The sequence below is a fragment of the Augochlora pura genome, chromosome 9 (assembly GCF_028453695.1).
Source record: "Augochlora pura isolate Apur16 chromosome 9, APUR_v2.2.1, whole genome shotgun sequence".
Taxonomy (NCBI): Eukaryota; Metazoa; Arthropoda; class Insecta; order Hymenoptera; family Halictidae; genus Augochlora; species Augochlora pura.
The window spans coordinates 12,144,507-12,170,391 of record NC_135780.1 but is presented as its reverse complement, the minus strand read 5'-3'; the positions used below and the strand labels follow the sequence as shown (position 1 = coordinate 12,170,391).

Sequence of the window (25,885 nt, the reverse complement as noted above, 5' to 3'; positions counted from 1 at the left end):
GATTGGCCCCGTGGGCCACTGGCCGGTCTACGACGAAATCAAGAGCGAAATTCGCGGTAGACGGCCCTCTCGGCGATATTTAATGGATACGACGCCATGCCATTGGCTGCCCGAGGGCTGATGAAATCGAGAGCTTCTTGGGAACGTGTACGATCGATCCTACGAACTAATCCCTTGTACTACGATTTTTTTACAAAATTGTATTGTAAACCTTGGCGTTAGAAAGATAATTTTTCGACAACCCCTATATGGAGACACGATTTTTATAAATATTCGTAGAAGATTCGTAATAAGGCTTGGAAGATTAGATAAAGCTTTCTATAAAAGAAGATGGTATTTTTCTCGACCGGAAGCCGCCCCCGAGCAAAGAACGATAAACGTCCCGCGGGCCGCAAGAACACAGAGGTCTCTCCGCTCCACGGAAGGACGATCGAAGTGGTTAGGTGGATTCGTGTGTACAGGATCCATCCGTATCCCCGTGTACAGAGTGGGTTTCGGGTTACCGGTGGAAGCTAGGTGCTACGGTTACACAGGAAGGAAACACTAGTGGCCGGTTCTGTCCGTCCTCCTCCGTCCGTCCGTCCGTCTGTCTCGGGGACCGTTGTCCTCCGTTGGTTTGCGGTGACACAACGGAGCCGCGCGCAACTTTGTGCACGTGGAGCACGTATCGCGGTAATGAGCGAGGTGGAGAGAAGGTGTGTGGAAGGCGCACGAGTGAAAACTGGTCGGCAAGGGAAGAGGAGCCACGACGGCGCGACCGGAGAGGCAGCTGGAACCGATCGGCAGAATGCGGGCACACGCTCGTCGCATTGCTCGCCGGGAAAGCTGAAACAGGGGGGAGTAACAGTAAAAGTAAACTGTACGGCGAGGAGAGCCTGTTCGATTTTGCCTCTGTTCGCGCAAAAGTTCGATGCCTGGAAAAACAGAAACGGAGAGTGAGAAAAAGAGTAGAAAAAAAGAGATAGAGGACGCTTTCCAGAGGAAGCAGAAACCAGAAGGGCCGGAAAAAACCGGGATAATATTTGTCCGCAGAAAAGTCGGAGCGGAAGGGTGGGTCTCGTCCGCCAGGCGACGGTATCGAAACCATAAGAAGGGAAAGGAGTCTCTGGTGATCGTCGCGCGGGCCGGAAGTGGCTTCTCGACTGGTTCGGACCCGCTGCCTGGCACACTGGGGACCCAGCTGGACCGCACATGCCCCGGCCCAGGCTCGTCAACCTTCCCCGTATTCCGTGTGCCGCAGAAGGAGATACCGAGAGAGAGACCAGCGCGCGGCACAGACTAATTTTAAAATCATCCTTCGGGCCTCCATCAGACCTTTTTTTTCTTCTTCCACGCACGGTTTTTGCCGCGGTGGGCGCGTGCGAGGGCCGCGAGAGAGTGTTCCCGGGGCTCTCGCTGCTGCGCCCTGTACGCCGATAGCCGGCCGCCGCGTGCGCAGATAACGCTTAATAGCTACGAGCCGGAGCTTACTTACCGGATGAGTGGTGTGTCGTGTTGTCTGCGTCGTGATAAGCCTCCACTATTAGCGAGAAGGTGCCCTGCAAGCAGAAAGAGAACCAGTTAGTACCCTGGGGACACGTACACACCAACAGCAGCCGCCAACCCTCTCTCAATTCGACTATATTTATCGCTATGGAACTTCGTGTCCTCGGGCGTGGGGTTAACCACCCCTCCGGTACTCTGTTTCAAGCCCCAACCGACCCTTCTCAGGGCGCTCGTAATTCTGGATATGCTACTCTGTTCTCGACGTACTTAATTCTTGGTTAACTTTGTCTCCGACGAACTTCGTTCATCCATTAAACTTCTATAATTAACCCCTTGCACTACAATAACATGTCAGACTATGGTTTAAGATTTTACGTAATATTTGCGTATAATTTTTCAAAAGTTTTCGATTATTTCTGTATTTTTGTAATTTTTTGGCCTTTTTAAAAAGGACTGCATTAAGGGGTTAATTTCTTCTACATCGAAATAAAAATAAATTCTTCTGTTATTTAAACTATAGAAAGAAAAGTACTGAAAGACAATAGAAGAAACAAAAGTTGCCTGTTATTAAAAATATTAAAGATAGACAAGAACTGATCAACGCAGCGTGATAGGAGTCGCAGTGTGCAAGGGGTTGAAACGTCGTCGAAAGATCCAATAAATAGTGTAACATTGAAATGATACACAGTTAAAAGTGACACGCGTTGCGGAACAGAACCAGCTCCGAGTGCAAAGGGTTAAGATCGTTACACGTCCAGCGATTACTCAAGATTGCGGCGCGAACTAGCATCCCCGGGCTGCGTGGACGAAATGCAACCGACGAGGTCCGCGTTCCGGAACGGACACGCGAGCGGGAGCGCAACGAGCGAGTCGTCGTCTCGGCTCTGAGATACAGAGTGTCCGAAAATGATGGTACTACCAGGAAACGAGGGATTCCTTGAAGCAACATTTAACCAATCAGCGAAACTTGGCTTCGACTCGTCGATCTCGCCTCTCATTAGTCTATGTTTCGCGTTGATAAATTATTGTAAGAATTTTGTGAAGGGAAAAGTTGCTTGGCATAGCTCTTGGAATCGGAATTGGAATTTCCGGAAGCGGCATGATTTTCGTACACCCTGTATAATCCGGAGGCGAGGAGACCTTCGAGTGTAGCCGGCTTTCGCAGGATCTCGTTCTCCTCGAAGATATATATTCAGGCGATCGAACGATCCGTGACCGGCGGTGGTGGTGGTGGTGGTGGTGGGGCGACATAGGAGGCGAACTTGTCCCGGTTTCGGCGCGAAAAATGCGGCAGCTGCGCGCGTGTGCCGTCACGTATCGCAATTAACAATAAATTAAGCGTCCCGAGAGAGGCGGTGCGGCGGCGGCGACGGGTCGCGCGCGCGCACCTGCCGCGCATTAGAAGGGTGCCACTGTCCCGGCGAAGCGTGCCTAAAAAGCCGGTAGAACGCGACCGGGTCACGTGTTGCGGGACAGATAGCTGCGGGATAGTCGTTGCAACCCTCTCTCGGCCCCCGTTGAAATTGCCGGGCAGGAAAGACAGAGAGAAAATGAGAGAAAGAGAGGGAGAGCATTCGCTTTCACCCCGACGCAACGAGGGTTGCCGGATCGGTTTTATATAACGAGCGCGCGCGAGCGCCACACGTTACACGAATGAAATCGCACGGTGGGCACGTGCTCCGCTCGATGAACACCGTGACACAACGGATGGATGGTTAATCGCACGCGAAAATAAATAATCGATCGACGCCGCCACCACGACGACGACCGTTTAAATGGAATGCCGTCGTCGTGCTCCCCCGGAACGGGGAAACCTGTTATATACGCAAGCCGCGCTTAAACGATCCGCCATCGACACGCCCACGCGGACCCGGTACAATTAAATCGCCGGCACACGTGTCGATTTGATTATTGCACGCGCACTGGAAACGCGGACGGTCCCGATCGCTTCAACCCCCCGTGAAATAGCGACACGGTGAACACCATACACGCATTTCGAGCAGAGTCCGCGAAACGTGGACACTGTTCTATTCGTATAATAACTGATTGTCTTCTTGGTAGATATCGAATCAGAAATTAATAGAAAATAATTATATTATATTAACACATTCGCATCGGGCTATTTTTCCTTAAATTTTCATATAAATCCGGGCATTTTAGCAATTATATTTTAGCAAGGATATTTCAACAAATAGATAAACGAGAATTCTCGTTCCCCGATGCGAATCTGTTAAAATTATTAATTAATTATTTATAATATAATAAAAGAAATTACTTGAAATAATTATATCAAAAATTAATTACTAATAACAGTTACTCCAGGACAAAAGATAATACAAAGTATTGGCATACGGTGCTTTGTACAGCGAATATCGATTTTTCCTTAGCTCTAAGAGATCGTCGACTGAAAGGAAGTTCCAATCAGCTTCGAGAGAAATCGTAAGACAAGGGGATGACCGCGTTCGCCGTCGAGCGCACACGCTGCTGTTTAACGCGCCTGCAGCGGCGCAGTGAAATTGACTCGTAACCAGTTCGTTGTACCGAGATCTCATTGAAAACCGTGCAAAATTACTGTAATTACACCGTACACGTCCGATTTCCTTCCTCAATCTGTTTAACACTTTTACAGAGCGTGCAATTCAATAAAGAGTATATAAGAGTATACATCATCGCAGTCATTCAATTACTTCCGACGAGCTTGCGTATTCGTTGCTAAGAAGCGACGTCGCGACGAGTATACTCGTCAAAGTCAATTGATCATTACACGATCACACTTTTACAGAGCGTACAATTCAATAAAGAGTATACAAGAGTATAAATAATCGCAGTCGTTCAATTACTTCCGACGAGCGTGTGTATTCGTTGCTAAGAAGCGACGTCGCGACGAATATACTCGTCAAAGTCAATTGATCATTATATAATCACTATGTTTAGTCAACCGATCATTATAACGCTTTCTATAAGGACATTGTGGAAGGACATCGCGGCGCGGCGTTTGACCATCGACAGGCGACGCGACGACAGACAGCGGCCGCTCCCATCGAAACCCCGATGGAAAGCGTTTCCTCAGCGTTTCTCCGCGTTTTTCGCGGGCGAGTCATTCCGGCGGACGGATTGGCCAACAATGGGCCACACATCGTCCGCGGGGATCGATTCGCCGCGACGCCTACGCGGTCTCGGTTTCTCGGCGGGTTCTCCGAGGAAAAGGAAACCTCGGCTCGCGGATCGTTTCGCGGGGATCTGCGTGGAAATCGAGGCGGCGGGAAAGGCTCCGCGCGAGCGCGCGCGCGCGGTGGGCGTCGAATCGCAGGCGCGACCATAAATCCCGCGGCGATACCTCCCTATGGGCAAGCACCGGCTCCGAGATCGGCGCGGTGTCTGCCCACGCCGATTCCGACGACGACGACGACGGTGGTGACGATGACGACGACGACGAACACACGCGTCTCGAGCACGCCGCGCGCGCGAGCCGACACGAGCGGAGACAAGCGGACCGGCGGCGTATTATTGTGTAATAAGTACGTGCCGTACACGCGGTGCCCGGTACGTGTGCATGCGGTGATAATGCGACGTTTAATTATGAACGTCACACGCACCCGGAGAGGAAAAGAGAGAGAGAGAGAGGGAGAGAGAGAGAGGGACGGTACTTACACACGGACTCTCGTCGCCTTGTGTACCTGACGCCCCGCGAGCCTCGCAGCAAACAAGTAACGGAGAGAAAGAGAGAAAGAGAGGAGGAGCGGCTAGTATTACACACGACCTCGTTAGTCGTTGCCGCACCGTGAATAATAAATGTTTATATCCGGCCTCCCTCTGTCATCGTCGCCCGTTCCTGTTCCCGTAAACGACCCCCGCGCCCCGCGCCCCGCCATCACCGCTGGGAACAATTCCGTCATTAAAAAAGACACGGAGCCGCCGCGCGCCGTGCGCGTTGCTCGCGTGAGAAATCCGTTTTCAGCCCGGCCACCGGTCAATCCTCGCTATAGCGCCGCTTTAACCCAGTTTACAAAGCGGTATTCATGGGCCGATCCGCGCGCGCCGCGGAAATAATTACTAATGGATTATGTCATCGCATCCGCGCGATGAACGATGCACGAGCAATTAAATCGCGGGTGACCCGCGTCAAAGATTCCACGATCCTGAATCACGACTTTAATCATAGATCGCTCTCGTCTTCTAGTTTCGCCTCGATTGAAACGTTCGACTCCACGGTAGAGAACACGGATTCGGTCGAAGTGGAGCGAGCAACGGTGATCGTCGCGATGCGATCTATGTATAGGGTGTAAAGTGCCTAATATAGGACTCGGCTTTTTTAAAACTCATAATTTCCGATCAACTCGGCGGGAGGCCGCATCTCGTATCCGTAGCACAGGTTTCCCGGCTACCGGGTTCGAAAATACTCGCTTTCGAAATTTGAACCCTTTTTGTCGTGTTTCCGAGGCATCGTTAAAAATTATTATATAATATCAAACTTTTTGATCAGACTTTTTTTATTATTAATCTATTTATTTTTAGATAACTGTTAGAGATATAACTGTTATATAGACTCGATTTTGCATGCATAAATTGCAGTAATAAATTGCACAAAAAAATGATTACGCAATGTGCTGATCAAATTTTTTTATTATTAATCTATTTATTTTTAGAGAACTGTCCGAAGTATAACTGCTATATCGACTCAATTTCGTATATACAAATTGCAGTAATAAATTGTATAAAATATATAAATACCGTAAGTCATACAAAATAATTCTAGATTTGCAGTTAAAATATTTTTAATATTTTTTTCCTAACTGTATTAACTATATATTAACTATGTCATATATATCTAAAAAAGGATTAATAAACATTGCTTGTCCCACTTGATCCTGCGTATTATGCATCGCCGTTCGTTCAACGAAAATTGATACCTGCGTATAAACTTACTGCGACCGCAAAGGGTTAATAGCTTGCGGAATCAATGCTCCAGCATCCACGTCGACACTGATCGAATTAAACTGCACGATACTTTAAAAAATAAAAAATAAACGCTAAACGTAATTGAACACGCTGCGCGACAACTAATAAATCCGAACATTGCTCGACTACTAATAAATTTGAACATTGCTCGACGACTAATAAATCCGAACATTGCTCGACAACTAATAAATATGAACATTGCAGCACTCGCATCATTGTGCATCGCAATAGCACGGTTCGCGTTAAGAGAGGTCTTCGAATCCAGGTATCCACGGAGTGTCTACCTGTTTCACCGGGATCGGCCGATCAAATATTTCTTAGGCGAATCCGAGTCGATCTCAGTGGTTCTCATGGGGTGAAAAAAAGGAATTTTTGCGCGCGGCGGAACCAGCGCGGCAATTTGTCTCGCTGGGACTGGACAGGAGCGGAGGAAAGCAGAGAGAGAGAGAGAGAGAGAAAGAGAAGAGGGTAGGGTCGCCGGCAGGTATGTCACATGCGTGTACACGTTAGAAAGTTCCAGCGAGGATTCCGCGGTGTTCCCGTGGGCCCCGAGATTCCCCGAGATTCGAGACGCGCGAGGCGGGGGGGGCCCCCCTTCGGGGACCGCGAAAAAAAGGAGGACGCGGAAGGGTCGAAAACGAGATAGAAAAACGGTCGGCCCAGGGAGAAGGTGTAAAAGGCCGGAGTGGACCGCTCGAAGAAACGGAGAGAGAATCGTTGACCGCCCTTTTCTCTCGCGGCAAGGACGAAAGAGAAACAGAAAGAGCGAAAGAGAAACGCAGAAAAAGAGAGATAGAGAGAGAGAGAGAGAGAGAGAGAGGGAGCAACGGAGAGGAAGACGGAGCAGAAGAGGGACCGACGAGACCAAAGGACGAGCAGGAAAGCGGATAGGTTGCCGAGGGGGAGGGGGGGTCACGGAACGGAGGAGACGGAAATAAATCGTTGAGGAGACAAATGCCACCGTGATCGTCCGCTAATTTATTACGGGGATCGGAATTAAGCCGACAAAAAGCTGAAAAAGCTCCGCGTAGGCATCCCGAGAACAATGTGTTGGGTGTGTTCGGTGGCCGGTTAGAGAGAACAATCCTCTCTCTCTCTCTCTCTCTCTTTCTCTATCCGAAGCGAGGAGGTCGGAGCATAAAGGAAGAGCGGGACGGGAGGGAGTAACAGCGTTGTCTGAATGAAGAAAGAAAGAGGACCGGTGTGTTGCGCGCTTCGGACACCGACGCCGGGAAAAGGAGGAAGGTGGAAGATGAACGGAGAAAAAAGCAGCGATAAGGTAACGAGAGAGTGAGGCGGGAGAGAGGAGGAAGGCTTCGACGAGCCAGAGAGATCGAGAGAAAGAAGGAGAGAGAGAGAGAGAGAGATATGTTGAGAGCAAGAGAGAAAGAGCGCAGGAGGAACCTGGCGAATGAAAAGACAAAGAGGGACACAGCAGGCCTTCGAGGGTAAAGAGGAACGAAGACGGAGCAGTCGGGGAAGAGAGAAAGACGGCCGCGCGCCGGAGAGAAAGAGAGAAGGAGAGAGGCTCGTTCACTCGGGAGTCGGTTCCCACGGCTGCGCAGCATACCTCCACCTTCTCTCGCCTCTCTCTCCTCTCTCACTCCGCGCGCGCGCGCGCGACCGTCGTCTTTGTCCAGACCGTGCGCTCCTCTTTAGACCGTCTCCGTTCCACTGTTCCGCCGTTCCACCGTGCGCGCCGCGATGTGTTGCGATGTGTTGCAGTGGTTCCACGGCGATTCTTCTCTTTTCCACCGGTTTCGCGAGAGCACTTCTTCCTCGGGGAAACAGAGACGGCCGGCCGAGAGACTAACAGAGACGGGCCGAGACTATCCGAGGCTATCCGAGAGAGACTCTATCCACCCGGGCCGACCACGTTTCCTTCTCTCTATTTCTCACTGGGGACTATCCATCGGCTCTGCCTCGCCGCGGTCTAATCCCCTTTTGCTGAACAAGCGCGTTCTCGCCGGACTACGAGAGAACGGTCTATCGCGCGCGCGCGCGCGCGCGGCCCAGCTATTATTAATCATCGAGGAAAACGGTCGCGGGTAACGAGAGGAGACGCTGGAACAGGTAGCCGACGCCGACGCCGACTCAGACCGATGATTCGCCGTGATTTAGTGCCGGTGATTCATCGGGAAAAGGAGCCGGAAGTCGGAGGGGCACCCGGAGTCCTGGGAAAACTGTGGCGAAGGCTGTCGAGGACTACGGCGACCGGTTCCCCTTCCCCCACCCCTGTCGCCGCGGATCTCGATGCGTTCGACGTTTTATCGGAATTGCCGCGTGCTTCTAGGAAATTTGTTTAGATAAGGCGAAGCAGTCCTGATGTTTGGGAAATAATGTCCAGGAAGAGTCTCGTTTTTTAACGCTTCGGGTAATACAGCCGGTTATTACTGTAATAGTTGTCTCAACCCTTTCGGTACGAGTGCCGGATATATCCGTGCAACGACCGGGATAAATAACAGAATTTTTAATGAATAACTCTTAATATCTCTCGAGTAACAAGTTACTACTAACAAGCTTCTACTCTTGAGTTAAAAAATGTTTTTATTTAACGCTCAGGAAATATCTTCTTATAAAGGAGCGGCGGCTGATTTTCCGCGCTGGGCCTCGTACAGCGACAGTGTCACGGCGGACAGAGTGCTCGTACCGAAAGGGTAAAAAATAAAGTCTTCTGATTCGAAGATAAATGAGAGAATAAAAGAAAATAAAGGAATGACGGTGGATCGTTACCGCGGGCTACCTTAAATTGAATTCAACGAGGCAACACGCCGATTTCATAAATTCGACGCGACGATTACTGTCCGAGCGACCTAATGGAGGAGAAAGCTGGCCAGACAAATTGCGTGTAGGAAAATAGCGAGCCAAAAGTCGGGTGTTCGCGAAGATGGCGGCTGATCTCCCTACGGCGAGTGCACATGGGAGAGCACGATCGCGTCGACGACCGGCGTTTCCGTTATCGGTTGGATAACACGATTATGAAAAAAGGGAGAAGGATGACGTCGCGGGTCTCGCGGCAGCCAAAGCAAACCCGGTCGCGTCCTAGCCCGGCTCTATTTTTACCCATTCACGCTTTAATGTCTCGCAGACGAGCGCGCGGTCTCGCTCCTGCTCGAGGAGCGTGGCATTTCCGCATGGAGAAATTTTCGTGGCCTCCATTCCGCGTCGAAAGGAGGAAGAGGAAACCGAGGATAACGAGCGACGACACCGTCCCCCCTCCCCCCCTGGAAGAAGGTACATTGACACAACTGCCGGCGAAATTCGCGAGCCTTCGGCTATAGGAATCGCTTCTTCTTCCCATGGACGCGATCGACGATCGACGATTTTAACGACCGCGGGTGGAACAAAGGAAACGATCGTCCCTCGTCCGTTCGAAACGCGGGTTTCCACGCTCGCGGCCGCCGTTGCGTCGAGCCGACGCCGTTTTAATCCGCGACTCGTTACACCGAATTATTACACCAACCGAATAATTTGATTCGTTCCTTTCCTCGTTTCCAGTAATGCGAACAAAAGTCACGCTTTCACAACCCCTCTTCGACTGCCGCGCGCGCGCGCGCGCTTCTTTCATTAATGGACATTCGCACCCGACGATTTTTTCTACACCGTGATATCTCGATCGATTATTATTACGAATAATCGGACGGCAGATCGAACGGGATCGTTCGAAAGACACGGGGGCGCCCGTCGCGCGCATCACGGTCGCCGGATTTATCGCGAATGAGCGATCTGTGCGCGGTCGGGGAAAAGAGAAGTCCCTGCCCCGGCAAAAAGTGAAACGTGCTGGAACAGAAACCGAGATACCCATCGCGGATCCGCGCGCCGTAATAATTGCCGAGCCGCTGGAAAAACGTGCTCCCGTCACGGAAAACTTTTACCGGGAAACCTTTCGCTGCCATCCATCCCCCCCGAGTCGACGAATAGTCGGAGGAAGGAATCGGGGGAATCGTAGATGCGATAATTGGCGATCGAGGAGGGAGAGGGGTTTGTCAGCAGGCAAATCAGCTGATGCCCGGATGACCACGTGTGTCGGCGGGGCAGTGACCAAGGGACCGTTTTGCGCGTATCTCGCGGCGAACGATGCAAGAGGCAGGTCCTGTATTCTCTCTCTCTCTCGCTCTTTCTCTCTCTCTCGCTCTGTTACTCCCTTTTTCTCCGGGTGGCATTATTCGCGCGCACGAACGCAAAAAGATGCCCGGCGGGTACCTGTGCCACAGAGCCATTCTCCTTGCCATTATTACGCAGCCTCTTGTTTCGCTCTCTCCGCTCTCGGTCTCCTCTGCCCCTAAGGCCTCGAGGCGCGCGCGCGAGCGCGTTACGGGAGCACAAGTACCATACACGGTGTTCCAACATTTGCGTTGCCATCGACAGCTGATTCAGAGAAACTAGGCCGGAACAACTATATTTTCGTCTCGCGAACCAACCCTCTCATTTTTCTCTCGGAAATGGCGACCGAATGTATTTATTACTAATATTTAAGCATAAATAATGACATATCGATTTTTAACCCTTCGGATTCACGGTTAACCCTTTGCACTCGATTGGTAACTATGAGACACCATTAAAATTATTCTATCACCTTCTAAAACAAAATTTAATTTTTAGAACAATGTTTATAGCAACAAAGTTTAATTTTAGAGAAATTGTTGAACATAAAGCTGTTGGTACGAATCGCAAGAATTAATTTGCTATATATAAAATATATATGTATATATATTATTATTATAATAATATTCGATTTATATAAATTCGTAGACATCAAGGAATAGTTGCAAATCGCTAATAAACTTCAACGTTTCATATACTAGAATTACGATATCCCCTGCAAAGGGTTAATAGCAACTGATGACGAAATCTACATGTACAATAAGTCTCATTAATCCTTCCCTCCACCATATAAAGAATACAACGCGTTTTCGCACAATAAAATTGGTTTTCGTTTCTCGTTTCTCCAATCGCACATTCGTCATTTCCCGCGCGTTATTTCGTTTCGAATTCCGCGCGCCGTTATCTCTTATTATCTCCGGACACCCCGTAGACGAGGTCCGCGGAGTTCCTCCTCTTTTACCGAGCAAACCGGTACACGCACCGTCGTCCCGATGCCTCTTAGTAGCTATTTGTAGATAAGTTACCGGGCGGGTTTGTAATCGTTCCTCTACGGGCTCGCACCCGCGGAACGCTCTAATTGGTTATCCCCGCTAATTAGATTTTGACGGTTAATTAGCCGGCTTTCCCACGATTCGGAACAATAAAGCGGGGAAAGGAGGAGTCGACAGGCGCCATCCAGCGGCGTGTTCCCCCCTTGCCGGAGAGAGCACGATGAGATCGGAAACGGTGTCTGTCTCTCTGTCTGTATATGTGTGTGTGTAAACGTATCACCGTGAACGAACGGATCTCTGATTGGTTCGCGGCTACGATAACGAACGAACGGATATGTTTATGCAAATACAACGTCGACCAATTTCTGACGTCTGCCAGCCGACCGTGAAGATAGCGAACGGTGCTACGGTGTTCCGGTAAATCGCGGCTCGGATTCCGAGGGCTCGATAACGTGATTGCAAGCTTTACATTGTCGTCGATGTCCTGAGTACTCGAGGAATCTCCATTATATTAACATATTTCTAAATTTTTAAACAGTTGACTTTCTGTTATATTTTCTTTTTAATATAGACAGCATGGCATCCACACTGCTGTGAATAATTATAAAATTAAAGCGATTTTTATACTTGCATCGCTGCGTGAGCAAACAGAGAAATTCTATGTTCAACCCTTCGCAGTCGAGTGGTGACTCTAAAATAATTTTCTCTCCGTCAAAAATAATTTTTATCATATTTCTTTATATTCAGAAAATTGTTAAGAGCTGTTAACTACTGCGCCAAGTCCATATAAAATGTTAACTGTAACTCCAAGTCATATAAAATGGCAAGTCTAAACAAATCTAAATAAATATCTTCGATTTCCACTTAAAATGGTTCAGACTGCAAAGGGTGATATCAACGCTCTGTTAATATTATTTAACAGTAAACATTACTATAAATTCCAGCTCGCTTCCAGCGTTAAAAATGTAAAAGTAACTTCGAGTCAGCAATTACTAGCAATACTGTTCGACAAGCGTCGCGCCTATTCCACGAGGAGGAACGAGAGATAGACGAGACGTCCGTCGAACCCCGGCGACGTCCATTTGTCCTAAGAGAAGAGGGGTTAGGGAGCCCGAGAGAAAAAGAACAGGGTCATTGTCGCGCGCGGAGTTGGTCCTGGACAAAGGTTCATCGGCGAAAATAATTAAGGAATTCCTTTCTTCGTTATCCTCCCTCTGTCTCTCTACGACGGCGCGCTCGTATCGGTCCACAAAGAGGCGGATAACGCGCGCGAGGTACCCGTGGATCGTATCGTGGGTACCGGACGGGAAGACGTCGGAGTAGCTTTGGAACGAAAGAAAGAAAGTACGCGAGAAAGAGAGAGAAGAAGAGAGAGAAAGAGAGAGAGAGAGACGGGCCCGTGGACGGAAAGGGAAGATGAAAGGCGAGACAGAGCGAGGCGAGGCGAGACCGAGCGAGACGGAGCGAGACGGAAGGGGATACATAAAGGTAGCACACACAAGGTGGGGCGAGCCGAACGTAGAGAGAGAGACGAGGCCGGGTGGAATAGGTGGGGCCCGAAAGAGACGGAGGATCGTGGTCCCACGGCCGAAAAGGCTGCGTGATTCGCGTCCCAGACGAAGGAGAACTAGCGGAGAAGGGCGTCGGATGAATGGCTGACTCGGGTGTATATACGCCGATGCGCGGCTTCCACGACGCGAAACGTTTAGCATAAATTACGTCTCTCGCATAGAGAGGACCGGCTGGGACTCGACGCCGCGGGCCCGACCGGCCCGAGATCGCCCGACACCGTGTTTCGGTGCCGCCTCTTTCCGCCTTTTTCCTTCCTTTTCGTACCGTTCGCTTTCGAATTTCGTTCCATTAATCGAACAGGTTCGAAGGCCTTTCACGATCTTCTCTATGAATATTCAACGCGGTAGCAGCAACGATGGAATAATAATTATACAATTACAGAGTAATTAGATAATTATACAGTTATAAAGGAATCAGATAATTATACAATAATAGAGGAATCAGATAATTATACAATAATAGAGGAATCAGATAATTATTCAATTATAGAGAAATTAGATAATTCTTTAGATATTAATAAATTAAATAATTTATTTAAATAACGAGAGGAATTAAAAACAGTTAGTTAAATAACAACGCGACGCGTGTTTAATGTCGCCCACCGATTTACATCGACGTGTTAATTGGTAAGGAATCGATTCTCGAAATAGCTGATAAATGTCGCGAGATCAAACGGCGGGATTCTAGGTAGAGAGCGGCGGGCCGGGGCCAGATGTTAGAGATTTCGGGCGGAGCGTATCTTTAGAACCACCCGCGATATCGACCTCTTTTCCACACGTCATCGCTCGCTTCCTCTATTCCCGGGCTCGTCAAAACACCCTTTCTCGTGTCACTCCCGTGTGTCGCCACCAAATTTCCTCGATCCTCCGACTCTATTCGACCGTGCACAGGGCGGTGAGTCAACCTGATCGACTCCTCAATAACTCTGCTATAATCGAAGTCGAAACGATGAATGGCAATTTTAAAAAATTTTTAAAGCTCGAAGGATCATTTCTAATAGTAAATTTATATTTATATTTACTGCTATTGAATTTATATCTACTGCTATTAAATTTATATTTACTAGTATAAATTTATATTTACTGCTATTAAATTTATATTTACTACTATTAAATTTATATTTACTAGTATAAATTTATATTTATATAATTTTACAGTAATAATATTTATATTAGACATTTTTCATCAAGATTGTCGTCCCTCAGAATAAAAAATCTTTTGTATAGAAAATTATTGTATGGAGTTTTTAGTTCAAGCAAAGATTACAATTATCAAAGACAACAGAGACATTTACAATGAAACTATCTATTGATATATATAGTAAATCCTGTTCGCTTCTCACCAATAATAAAAAGTTAAACTAGACGTAAATGTACAACAAATATTTCTCATTTTCTTCCAAAAAAGAAATTATCGCGAATTCGTTATAATCGTAAAGAAAATGCTTGACGAATCTGCGAGCGAGATCCGCGTGGAAGAAAGGATCGCGCGAGAATGAGGGAGGGGGGAGAACGGCGCGGAAAATACGCGGAAAATCCGTGGAACAGAAACGCCGAGATGGACAACGCACAGTGGTCTTACTGTCGCGGGGTCGTGCTGTTTTAATAAGTCGAGCACGGCAGCATGGCAAGCGCGATAACGTGAAGCAATTAACTCTCTCTCTCTTTCTCTCTCTTGGCGAGGAGAGGCTCCCCCCGATCTTGATGCGACCAGACGAAGGTTACGATTACGTATCAAAGCACGGCTCCTCTGTCTTTTCCAGCCTCTTAATTAACGGCAGACACGCGCGTCGTCCCCCCGGACGAACACGCTTTTGCGCAATCGGACCGCTTCAACTCTTCCCCTCTTCACTCGTCCGTCTGTCTCTAGCCGAGAGAGTTTCGGCGACTGCCGGTTTATCTTGCGATCAGAAAGCGGTAATTAACGGTCCGAATGCCTGGACCGTCTGTCGGATAACTCGTTCGAACGCGATAAATTCGTTCGGACGCGGGTCGTTGGCAATTTGACGACCGTGAAAAGTTTAAAATTAAAGTTTAAGATTCGCGAAAAAGTTGATCGAAATCGAAGCAGCGTTAATTTTCTCGATAAAGTGTCATAATAATAAAAAGGATAAAACGTGTGATATTTAGGTTATTGATAAGGTACACTGTAATTAAAATATTTAGAAAGCGTGTCACGCGAGGGTAAATGAATTATTTAGAATTTAATTCGAGATCTCTTTAATTCGGGATCTTTAATCCCGAGACTCCCGAGGGATAAGAATGCAGAAGAAGTAATCGATGTCGTACAACTATGCCGAGCGATTTTAATGTAATGAAATTTATTTTAAGTAATTTGATTTCATTTAATTTGATTTCGTGTAATCAGACTTCATTTAATCCGACTTCAATTAATTTGATTCAATTAATTTGATTTAATATCGTTCGATTTAATGAAATTTCGAAGACCACCGTCGCGGCTCGTCAAAGGAGGAGGAAGTACACGAGCGCGGAAGAGGGCCGCGAGGTGGTGTATCGATTCTTCCAGGTTTCGCAGGGCCGGGGGTAGAGGTCCCCCTCTAACTGTTATTAATGGCACATTGTTGCTTTCGCTACTGTGCGCAGCGCGATAATCACCGTAATTAACGCGTTTCCGGCCACGTCGAACCGCGAGCGGTTCCGAGCCTTCGAACGACCCGCGTGGGAGAGATCTTTCGCCTTTAGTTCAGCGCGAGGGAAGGAAGAGCCGGTCTGTCTCCTCCGGTGGAAACACCTCCGCGGCCCGTTTCACTTCGTGCCGAAACGTTCGACGAGCGTCGAAGAGAAATTTCCAGACGTGCCCGGTTCGTTTCCGGTTTGGCGGAGCGTTAACGGAGATCTTCCTCGACCACCTCGCGACAGCGAGTTTTTCGCCCGGCGGAAGGCTCATTCTCACGCACCGGCGCAACGAAAATAAATCCGGCACTCCGAATAGCCGATTACACGTTACGACGCCGGCCGACGACGCCTATTGCTTCTCGCCGACGCGGTGCCGGCGAGCGAGAGAAAAGAGAGGAGAGAGAGAGAGAGAGAGAGGAGAGAGTCGCGGAGAGGACTACCGTGCCAAAGGTTCGCTCTCCGCGCACAGGATTCCGACCAGCCTCTCTTCCGAGAACGCAGCTTCTTTTTCGTCTCGTCTTTTTCTTTCCTCTCCTCCCCTCTGCCCTCGACGGCTTTCGCCCATCCGAACCGGTCGGATACTATTAGCTCGTTACATACGAAATGTCCGATTTTCAATCTCTGGATATCGACGCCCTATGGCTAACTATATTTTACTGCAACTGCGAAATGATTTCAGCAATTTCAGCGATAACACTAAAGCAGTAGAAGTCTTGATATGATTTCAAGATGTAAATTGAATATTAACACGTTGTATTGAATTATACAATTGTCTTTTAATTCGATTTTAAGTCACGAAGAAAAGAAATACAAGAGGAGAAAGGATGCTCGATAATACTGTTTTTAATACTTATTTTAACCCTTTGCAGTCGGAGCCATTTTATGTGGAAATCCAAGATATTTGTTTAGACTTGTAGAGGTGTCATTTTATATAACTTGGAACAATTTTGTATAACTTGGAACAATTTTATATAGCTAGGACCAATTTTATATAACTTGGAACAATTTTGCATAACTTGGAACAATTTTATATAGCTTGGAACAATTTTATATAACTTGGAACAATTTTGTATAACTTGGAACAATTTTATATAGCTAGGACCAATTTTATATAACTTGGAACAATTTTGTATAACTTGGAATCGCAATATTCGTGAGATATTTGTTCGCGACGGGGATGGACGGATCTAGGAAGATTTATTATCGAATCTAGGATGAAAAATGATCGTCTAGGGTGAAAAATGATTGTCTAGGGGGACGTAACGAGGCGGCCCCGCAGAAGTAAGAGCCGGCGTTTTCGAGAAGAGACGGGGATACCGGTCGCAGAGGTGGCGCGAGGGGCGCCATATGGGTTAGTAAATTTAACTCTGCCCGCGAGAGAGCTGCGAAGACGAGCAGGACGGAGAGAAGAGAAAAAGAGAGAGAGAGATTACGAGGGAAGTGTAGAAGCACAAAAGGCCTAGCCATCTGCCAGTGGCCCTGCAGTGCGTCTCATAGGCAGAAGTGCGCGAACGGCGACGAGAGAGCTGACGTACACCAGGGATGGTGAGCAAACATTGGCGTAGACGCGCAGCCGGTCGGTGCTAATGGAGCATCGACGATTGAGTTTCCAATTCGCCACGAATTCGTCTTCGATTCGCCGCGAATTTGCGTCGAGTAATTTCGATCGATCGCGTCGACCAATATAGCGAAGCATCTGTCCCGTTAGCCCTGTAATCTTCGGCTGTCCGTAAAATCGAAAGAAGAAGCCGTCGAGAGCCCGAGGAAGAGACCTGGATTTGTGTCGCCGAACAGCTGATCCGGCAGCGAACGAATCCATCTCGCGAAGATGATGCACAGCTGCAGCGCGCGATAAAAAAGCGAGCACTTCGCCCGGCATTGAGGGGCGGAACGAGGACTAATGTCCTCGCGATTAACAATTTGTTCGGCCGAAATAATTGACGGATTTCGCCGGTGGAACGATCGGGGAAGCGTGCGATAGCGAGAGGAAGAGACAAGTGCTATATCCTCTCTCTCTTCCTCTCTCCTTTTTCTCTGTCTTTTCTCTCTCTCTCTCTCTCTCTCTCGCACGCTCTCTTTCCGTCTCCGTCTCCCCCGTTCATCGAGCCCCGGCACCATCTGCCATTCGGCGATCCTCGTCGCGAAGTGCATGCACGCGTGCACCGTGCCCACGAAACGCTCGGTTTTTAATGCGATCGACCTGCCTCTCATGCGCAGAGGCCTTTCTTTGGCCACCGCGAGAAAGTAGGAAGACCGCGCCGCGCGGGGCCAGAGAGGCTCGGTTTCGTTCGTTCGCGCGCGCGCGCGCGCGATTTCCCTTTTTCTTTTTGCGCGTCACCCCCTTTTGCCGTCCGCGAGAGCCCCGGCCGGCACTTCGAGAATTCTTTCGGCGCGGATCTCTGCCCGCCGGTTGAAACGGTAATTGGGAAAACGGTTTCCGAGGGATCGTTGCCCGTATCTCCGGGACGACTTCCTTTTTCCAAAGGCGATAACACGGCCGAGCGAAAATTGGACGCTGAAAAGGCGACGCTGCGCCCGCTTATCGGGCAATTTACTTTTCAATTATTCCTTATCGATCGCGTACGGAAACCGGGATGTTTTACGAGGCTACCGCGCTGTGTTCGCGTCCCCCGATCGGAAGACTGCCGGGACCGTGGCTGAATACCCCCCGGCGGCAGACAATGACGCCCGACAGTTCGGCAGACAATTTATTCTAATTTTATCGACACTGCCTTGCGGCTTAAATTATTAAAATAACTCCTCGAGAAACGATTGGGAATAATGTACTTAACCTCTTAGACAAGATTTTGCGCAAATAAATTTTTTCGCGACTAAGTCACGAGTTATATATTTTTATTTCTATATTTTTATATATGATTTAATTTTATATATATTATAATCTTTATATATATTTTATATTTTAAATATATTACTTATATATTTTTCTCGTATATCTATATTACAGTATTAATTTTCTTAATGTATTGTATATACACAACTTTCACTGTAATCGTTTACTTTAATAATTAATAAAACAATTGAGCAAAGCACGAAACATTCGCGAAAGCCACTATAGCGGTGCCTAAGAGGTGAACGAGATTAATAAAATAATGAATACCAAAAACATAAAATTCTTGGAATAAGAAAGACTCTTTCACAGCACACGAACGAATAAATTATTCGATTAAAATTTAAGTCGTCCGGCCTATGGTAAAAAATCCGTGTCGGTACCGTCGCTCTCATAAAGCGAAAGAGCTTTTAGCGGCGTTCGTGGCACGGTGTTAAGTGAAAGAACATATTTACAATCGACCGCTGTCGCCAGCCATTAACCCGTACAATTTTATAATCGACTACCGCGTGCTACCAGAGACCCGCCGTATCGCGGGATCGCCGGAACCGCCTAGACAACACCCGTTAATTCCCGGTTATTAAAGATGGTGTAACAGGCCTGTTCCGTTTAGCCGGGATAGAGGAAAATGTCTTTGTAAAACGATCCCGATCGACGTGAGAACGGATGGCGCGCGCGCGCGCGCGCGGTTCGATGTTTTTCCGCGGCGATGTTGTTACGCGTAACCCGCGCGCAGCACGCGATCGCATGCTAATCGTCACCGTATCGGGAAACAGGCAGCGAAGAAAAAAAAAAAAAAGAAGAATATAGAGAACAGATCTGTCGCGAGCGATTCCCGCTTGTTATCGACGATCGCGATCGTAAATCCGCGTCGGTTGACAACGTTTAATTTATGTCGGAATCTATTTAACTGGGAGAAACGATAGCTAACGCGGATCGTCGAGACTGGCGCCGGCCTTCGACTGTCGAAACGGTACCAAAATGGCGGCGCTCGATCGTTACGCAAGCCACACGCGGAAATTAAACGATTCTCTCAACAGAGAGAGAGAGAGAGAGAGAGGATCGGTGCCGCGACCGGTTTTCGCTTCCGTTTCGCTAAAGCGTGGGACCATGGCGCGCGCGCGCGGAACATCCGGCCCCCGGGTCGTCGTCGTCTATTTGCGGGGCGTTATTATTACATGTATAGGATGACACTTACCGGCCACGTGAACTCGAACGGGAATCTGATGGGGTTGGTGAAGCTCGGCATGGCGACGTTCGGGCTCAGGTTAACGATGTTCTCGCCGAGGACGGGTGTGACGACGTCGCCGTACGTGCACGGCGTCGTCGTGTCGATCTTCACCTGATACTGCTTCAGGCATACCCTGAACCTGGTTTTGCATACGCCCGAGCACTCGCCGGTCTTGGACGTGCTGCCCGAGCAGCACTTGCCCAGACTGTCCTTCCCGTACTCGTTCACGAACGACTTCAGCCTCAGCTCGAACACCCCCGAGGCGTTTACCTGGAAAACATCGGGCTCGCATCAGTGTTTAGAACAGAAATCGATAGGTATGGTGCTGCTCCTCCTATTCTAGAAGGGTTAGGTTAGTTTTATTAAATCCAGAGCGTCGAGAGTAGATCACAGACGTGATCTACCGAATGAGGTTTCTCCGCGAGGGAGACATATATAGTTGGTTCAAATTTGTCGGCTGTGTTGGATATCGGCTACGAAAATGTCGGGAGAATTCGGTAGCAGTCGCACGACGTTTACCGTCCACAATGAAGTTCTTGTCGGCATCCGCGATCTCTCACCGGCTAGACAACGCTGCCATTCATTAGGATGCTGTTCGCACAGTTCGCTAGAGTCGGAGAGACGTCCGGCGACGCACCTGACCCACACCGAGGACCCCCCAAGGTATCGACGAAGGCGCGCTCTGACGGGCTCGTCTTCTTCTCGCAACACATGGCCGCCCCCCTTTTCGACACTGTGTGTTTACTTGTTTCCCCGAAACCGTCTGCGGCCGCCGAAAAGCGGGCCGATCGCGACAAACTCTCTCCGCCGGATCCTCCGACGTCGGGGGTCGCCTCGTGCCCGAACCAGAGAGCAAGAGAGCAAAGGGAGAGAAATACAGAGAGAGAGACGCGGCGGCAACCCGACAGCACGTGTGTAACCGAGTTTTTGCGCACGCGTGTCTCCCAGTAGGAGCGGAGATATCTGCGCGAGTGACCCGGCAAAAAACGCTTTTTCTTTTTCGCTCGCTGTCTTTTATCTCCTCCCCCACAATCGTCATCTCTCTCTCTCTCTCTCTTTCTCTCTCTGTCTTTCTCTCTCTTGTTCCCTCTGTGTTTGCTCGACGAGACGCAACGCGAACGGAAGAAAAAAAGGGTTGGGGCAGCGGAGGCGCAGATGGACATCTCGCCACGCGCGCCGCCAACGATCATGTGGAACACGAAGGGCGTCTCCCGAGGCGTGAAAAACGAAGCCAGTCGTAAACGTATTATCGTACGGACGTCGCTCCCTCGAGGCACGCCGACGGCCGGGTCGAGAGCGACCCCCTTCGCCAGGCTGTCGCCTCGTTCGACGATGTCTTCGCGAATCGCGAAGCAAAGTTTTTCACGGTGAATTCGGCGGCTTCGGGGACGCGAGTAGACCGGGAGATACTTTGTAATCACAATGAAGACTCGATTGTATCGGAAGGTAATACAATTTTGCGCGCTTCGTAGAGAGTGCGACGGCCGCGGAACGGTAACGTTTCTAAACGGTAGAATGGAACGGTTTGAATTCGTTGCTCGGCTGTTGGAGGTCGTTTCCGGGGTTGGTCGGAAATGAAACGAGGGACGAGGAGGAATTGAAACCCGTGAAGTGGGAACTTGGGTCTTGTGACGGAGGTGTCCTCGGCCGGTTGGCAATGTAGAGGATCGAGAATCGAAGAAAGATCAATGACTGATCGAAGACTGATCGAAGGGAGATCAAAGAGTTCTCGCGTCTGAGTTTTCGAGGCGTCGTCCCGTCGAAAACACCGTTCTCCTTGAGGCCGTTTTTTCTCGGGCGACAGTGTCCAGTGTAAACAGAGCCGTTGCGTCAATATTTCTCCGTTCCTACCCTCGTCGTGGGCCACTCGCTACGGCCAACAGTTCTTGACCACTGTGGACAATGGGTTGCGGGAACGCGGCACGCACCAACACACGCACACACGCCGAGAGAAGAGAGAGAGAGAAAGGTAGAAGGAGGAAAGAGAGACGGAGACAGGCAGCCGGCAGGCAGCAGACAAGCGAGCCTTCCCACGAGACATTGTATAGCCGAGCAAAACTATACATATATCGTGTCTCACGTGAACGAGAGGAGCGCACTAACCTTACTATCGAGCCTGCGATCGGATCGTTTTACGATCTCGCCGGTCGCCTCGGTCCTCACGTCCATTACACCCTCGGAGCCCGCAATTTACCCGCAATTTTTGACGCGCGACGACGGAACACCGCCGATTTCCTCCCCCGTTCCGTTTCCCTCGGAAAATAAGAAGAAAAAAAAGGCGGGGAGGAAATCGGGAGAAGCAGCCGAGGGAAATCAACACAGCCGACGAACCGAGGAGAGGCGAGAAATCTTTTCGCGAGTTATTCGCTGGAAATCCGATCCCCGCGCGTCTTTCTTTTTTCCGCGCGTTCAATGGACGGCCGATCGTTTCGCAAAGCAAACATGGCGGCGCTTTACGAGCGGCATCGAAAAATATACAAAGGGAAACACGCGGGAGGCTTCCGCGGCTCTGGAAGAGAGATATTCACCGATTGCGTTCTCTTGAAGCGGAAAGCGCGCCGCTAAAGAGAGAGAGAGAGTGAGAGAGAGATGCCGCGTGCTCGCCGCTACGATGAGGAATTCTCATTTTTGGCGCGCTAGAGCGCTATTCTCGGAACGGGAATGGCCGCCGCCGACTATTTACGGATACAACAACCGACGTTATTTCGTCACAAAACAATTTCCAGAGTCACCCTTTCAGTCTCTTCCTAGCACCCCGCCCCTCCCCTGCTCTCCGTCCAGGGAGATACGCGTCGTCTCGAGCGACTTTTGGCGTGGTCGGAGCGAGAGGAGGAGACAAAGGGAGCCCACCGATCCGCGCCGATTTCCGAGGGTGTCTCTCTCCGCGAAGGTCGAGGCGAACAGTTGCCGAAGACAACGCGCGAGAAGAGGACGAGGAGGCGGCGGCGGCGCGCGCTAGACACTTCTAAAAGAGTGGATCCAGATTTAGAGTTGTTGTACAAGCGGCGAATACTGTTGCCTTTTCTCCTGTTTCGCCGGATGGCTCGAGTCTGCGGCCGGTTCGTGTGCGTCTGCTGCTCGCTCGCCCTCTCTCTCTCTCTTTCTCTTCGAAAGAAAGAGAGCCGAGAACCACGGGAGGGAAAAAAACATCTCTCCCAGGAAGAATACAGTTGGGCAGCCGCGGGGTGGCGGCCAGGGGAAAAAAGGAACGAGAGAGCCTAGGGAGAGACACGCGATCCTCTGGGTTTCTGAATCGAGTGAGAGGAGAGGATCGTTCTCGAATCGGACGTGTTTCGTTTCGAGGATCCGCGCGCCGCCGGCCGGCCGATATAGGTTGGATAAATATAAGCCGCGATCGCACTTACGCAAGTGCTCAATTAGACGAGGGGGGAGGTTGCGCGAGAGGACGCGTCGGCGAACGGGAGAGAGAAAGAAAGAGAGAAGAGCGACGGACGGAAGGACGGACGGAGAGAAAGAGAGACGGCCGATAAATATGTAGACCGAGGGATTCTATTCTGAACGGAACCCATCGACGCGCCGTCGTTTTTATCCGTAAATACCAACAGAGCTTACGGCGGGGCGACCGGTTTGACAGACGGGAACGTCTTGGAATCCGAACCAAAACATCGCGCCATTCATCGGCAGCCGGCGAAGGTCGGGCCGCACCAGGGCCCGAGTTGACAAACGTATTCCCCGTCGGGGTTTGACAACATCGTAAGCCCTGTACACCGTCGATCCGTTCACAAAATAATCCTTTCGGTGTGCCGGTGGATCGGCGGCATGCGTTTCCGCGACGGTGTCCGCACGTCGATAGACGTACGTACATGTATATCGCGGGGCCGTTTGTCGGCGTTTCGGGGCCGTCGTCCCCCCGTCGCGTCGCGCGAGAGTCGCCAGCGAGAGAAAAACGCGCACCCCAGGGGACCGCCGTGCGCGCGCGGTAATTGGAAAATTGTAGGCGCCGCTCGTTCGCGTCCGTTAAATCCGTCCTTCGCGGACCGGTCTTCTCTCGCCGTGAGAATATTTCACGGCGCTCCACTCAGACGGATTATGCGCAACCGAAAGAAACGCGGTTTCGCGCGGCCAAAAATACACCGTGAAATATTTCGGACCGTTCGAAATTGAACGGTTCGAGGACTCGTCGAACCCGATAAAACCGACTCGAGACGGAGTTACCGTGCTAGGTGAAACGCGACGTATCGCTTGGAACACCGGCCTGCGATACATTTTCGATCACGCTGGGACGAGTTAAAGCGAGAGAAATAGGCTTCGGTAAAAGAATAATGCTTACCGTTCGGGGTGTCGGCAATAGCACGACGGCGACCGTCCACACGAGCATCGTGGTCCACATGTTTGGTGGTTGTTGGGTGTCGGATGTTTACACGCCGCCGGTGCTTCGTTGACGGCGGATGCGTGTGGACCGTGGTGCCCAGGTGTGTGTGCTCGTCGGCGTTACCTCCTCGCTTGGATTTCGCGAGGCTGCATAGCCCACCGTGAACCGCCGTGTACGAGGTGTAACACAAAGGTGTAAACGCACCGTCGCACCTCTCTCTATATCGCTCCGGTAACCGATGTGCAACGTGGTACAATCGACGGTGTAATCCTCTCTCCGTGCAAAAGTGTACCGTAGAACTTGCGTTGCCCGGAGATTCTTCTCGCACGATAGAATCGGTATCGAAAAGAGAACCGAACGAAACTAGGCGCAAAAACCGCGAATTACAACGCGACGAAGCAAACGAGGAAGAATAAGAAAAAAAAATAAACAACGAGATGAACTCGCGTCACTTCTCTGTCCTATATATGGTCGCACTGCAATAATAATAATAATAATAATATACACTCTGGGTACGTTAACCGTAAAATTTTTCACGTACGCCGCGCGAGCAGGTAATACGAATACAAATAATATTTATATATATATAAATATATATATCACGCGCGATCACTGAACACTGCCTGTGACACACTTTATTCCATTTATCCGTGGGACGCCGAGAGTCGTCGAACAGCTTCGTCCAGGGTATATCGGATGGTAATGCAGTTGTGCGTAGGATAATTAGGCGAAACACACCGGGTGCCGAGCGCGCGCGATCCTTTCGGCGAGTCGCTGGTTTTCCCCTTTTTCTCGCTGCACGCGTACAAAACTCTCTGTGCTCGCCTAGATGTATAATTGACGCACCGTATATACGTGTATGTATGTAGGTAATGTATATATTATATCGGTCCTCCTCTTGTTGTCTGACGATGTTTGTTGGTTTGCCGTTTAATCCCGCGGTCTTCTCGATCAGTAGATCTCGTTATTACGCCCGCGTGGAGCGTTGTTTCGCGTCGCACGAGCCACTACGTCGACGAGAGTCGCGACGATCCGCCACGAGCATAATTATTCTTCGCCGGCTTTGAGGGCCAATGAAAAAAAAAGGCACACGATACGACACCACTCTCGCCTCGCCAACCGTCGCAACAACGACGAGTCGCGCACTGACTGGCCGTCGACGAACCGTGAGGAATAATTCCCTCGGCAAGAGTGTCGGCCCGGAGGAGTGGTGGTGGCACAGCGCCGCTGGAGGAGAGAAAAGAGTGGGAGGAACGAAGGGGAATATCGGCGGCGGTAGCGGCCGTCCGACGATGGTGGGGGGGGGGGATCTCGACGACGACGTCTATGGTGGTGGTACCAGCAACGGCGGTGGTGGAGCGAGGGTACCCTTTCGTCGTGTGTGCGAGCAAGAGTCAAACGGGGGAAAGAGGGAGAGTCAATGTGCTTCGTTTCGAGCGAGGGGAAGTTTTTCTAAGGGCCGGGGTGGGGGTGGTACTTTTGGGAGAAGGGGCGGGAAGAGAGACAAGGAGAAGTACACGCGAAGAGAGAACCGGCACGAATGGCACCACACCGTAGCTCGGCTACTACTGGGATCCAAAGATGCGCCCCTTGGCCCGCGTACCGGACTCCCGGTCGTTTTCCTTGTGAAAGTGGGCTCGTGTGTACGAGATCTTCGGGAGGCTAGTTCCTCCCTCGATGCACTTTTCCTATCCTCTTTCGCTCCTCGGGCTCTCTATCCTCTTC

At 49.9% G+C, this 25,885-nt stretch overlaps 1 protein-coding gene across 1 annotated transcript in view; it reads right to left on the bottom strand.

The window, feature by feature from the left end:
* Positions 1-25,279, bottom strand: part of Delta (neurogenic locus protein delta) — a 36,659-nt gene extending 11,380 nt beyond the window's left edge. Inside the window, exons 1-3 of the mRNA XM_078190744.1 lie at positions 24,119-25,279; positions 19,795-20,097; positions 1,475-1,538 (exon numbers count right to left, since the gene is read on the bottom strand). Of these exons, the coding sequence (XP_078046870.1) occupies positions 1,475-1,538; positions 19,795-20,097; positions 24,119-24,178 (427 nt within the window). The 5' untranslated portion in view covers positions 24,179-25,279. The remainder of the gene's footprint in view (positions 1-1,474; positions 1,539-19,794; positions 20,098-24,118) is intronic.
* Between the last annotated feature and the right edge of the window lie 606 nt (positions 25,280-25,885).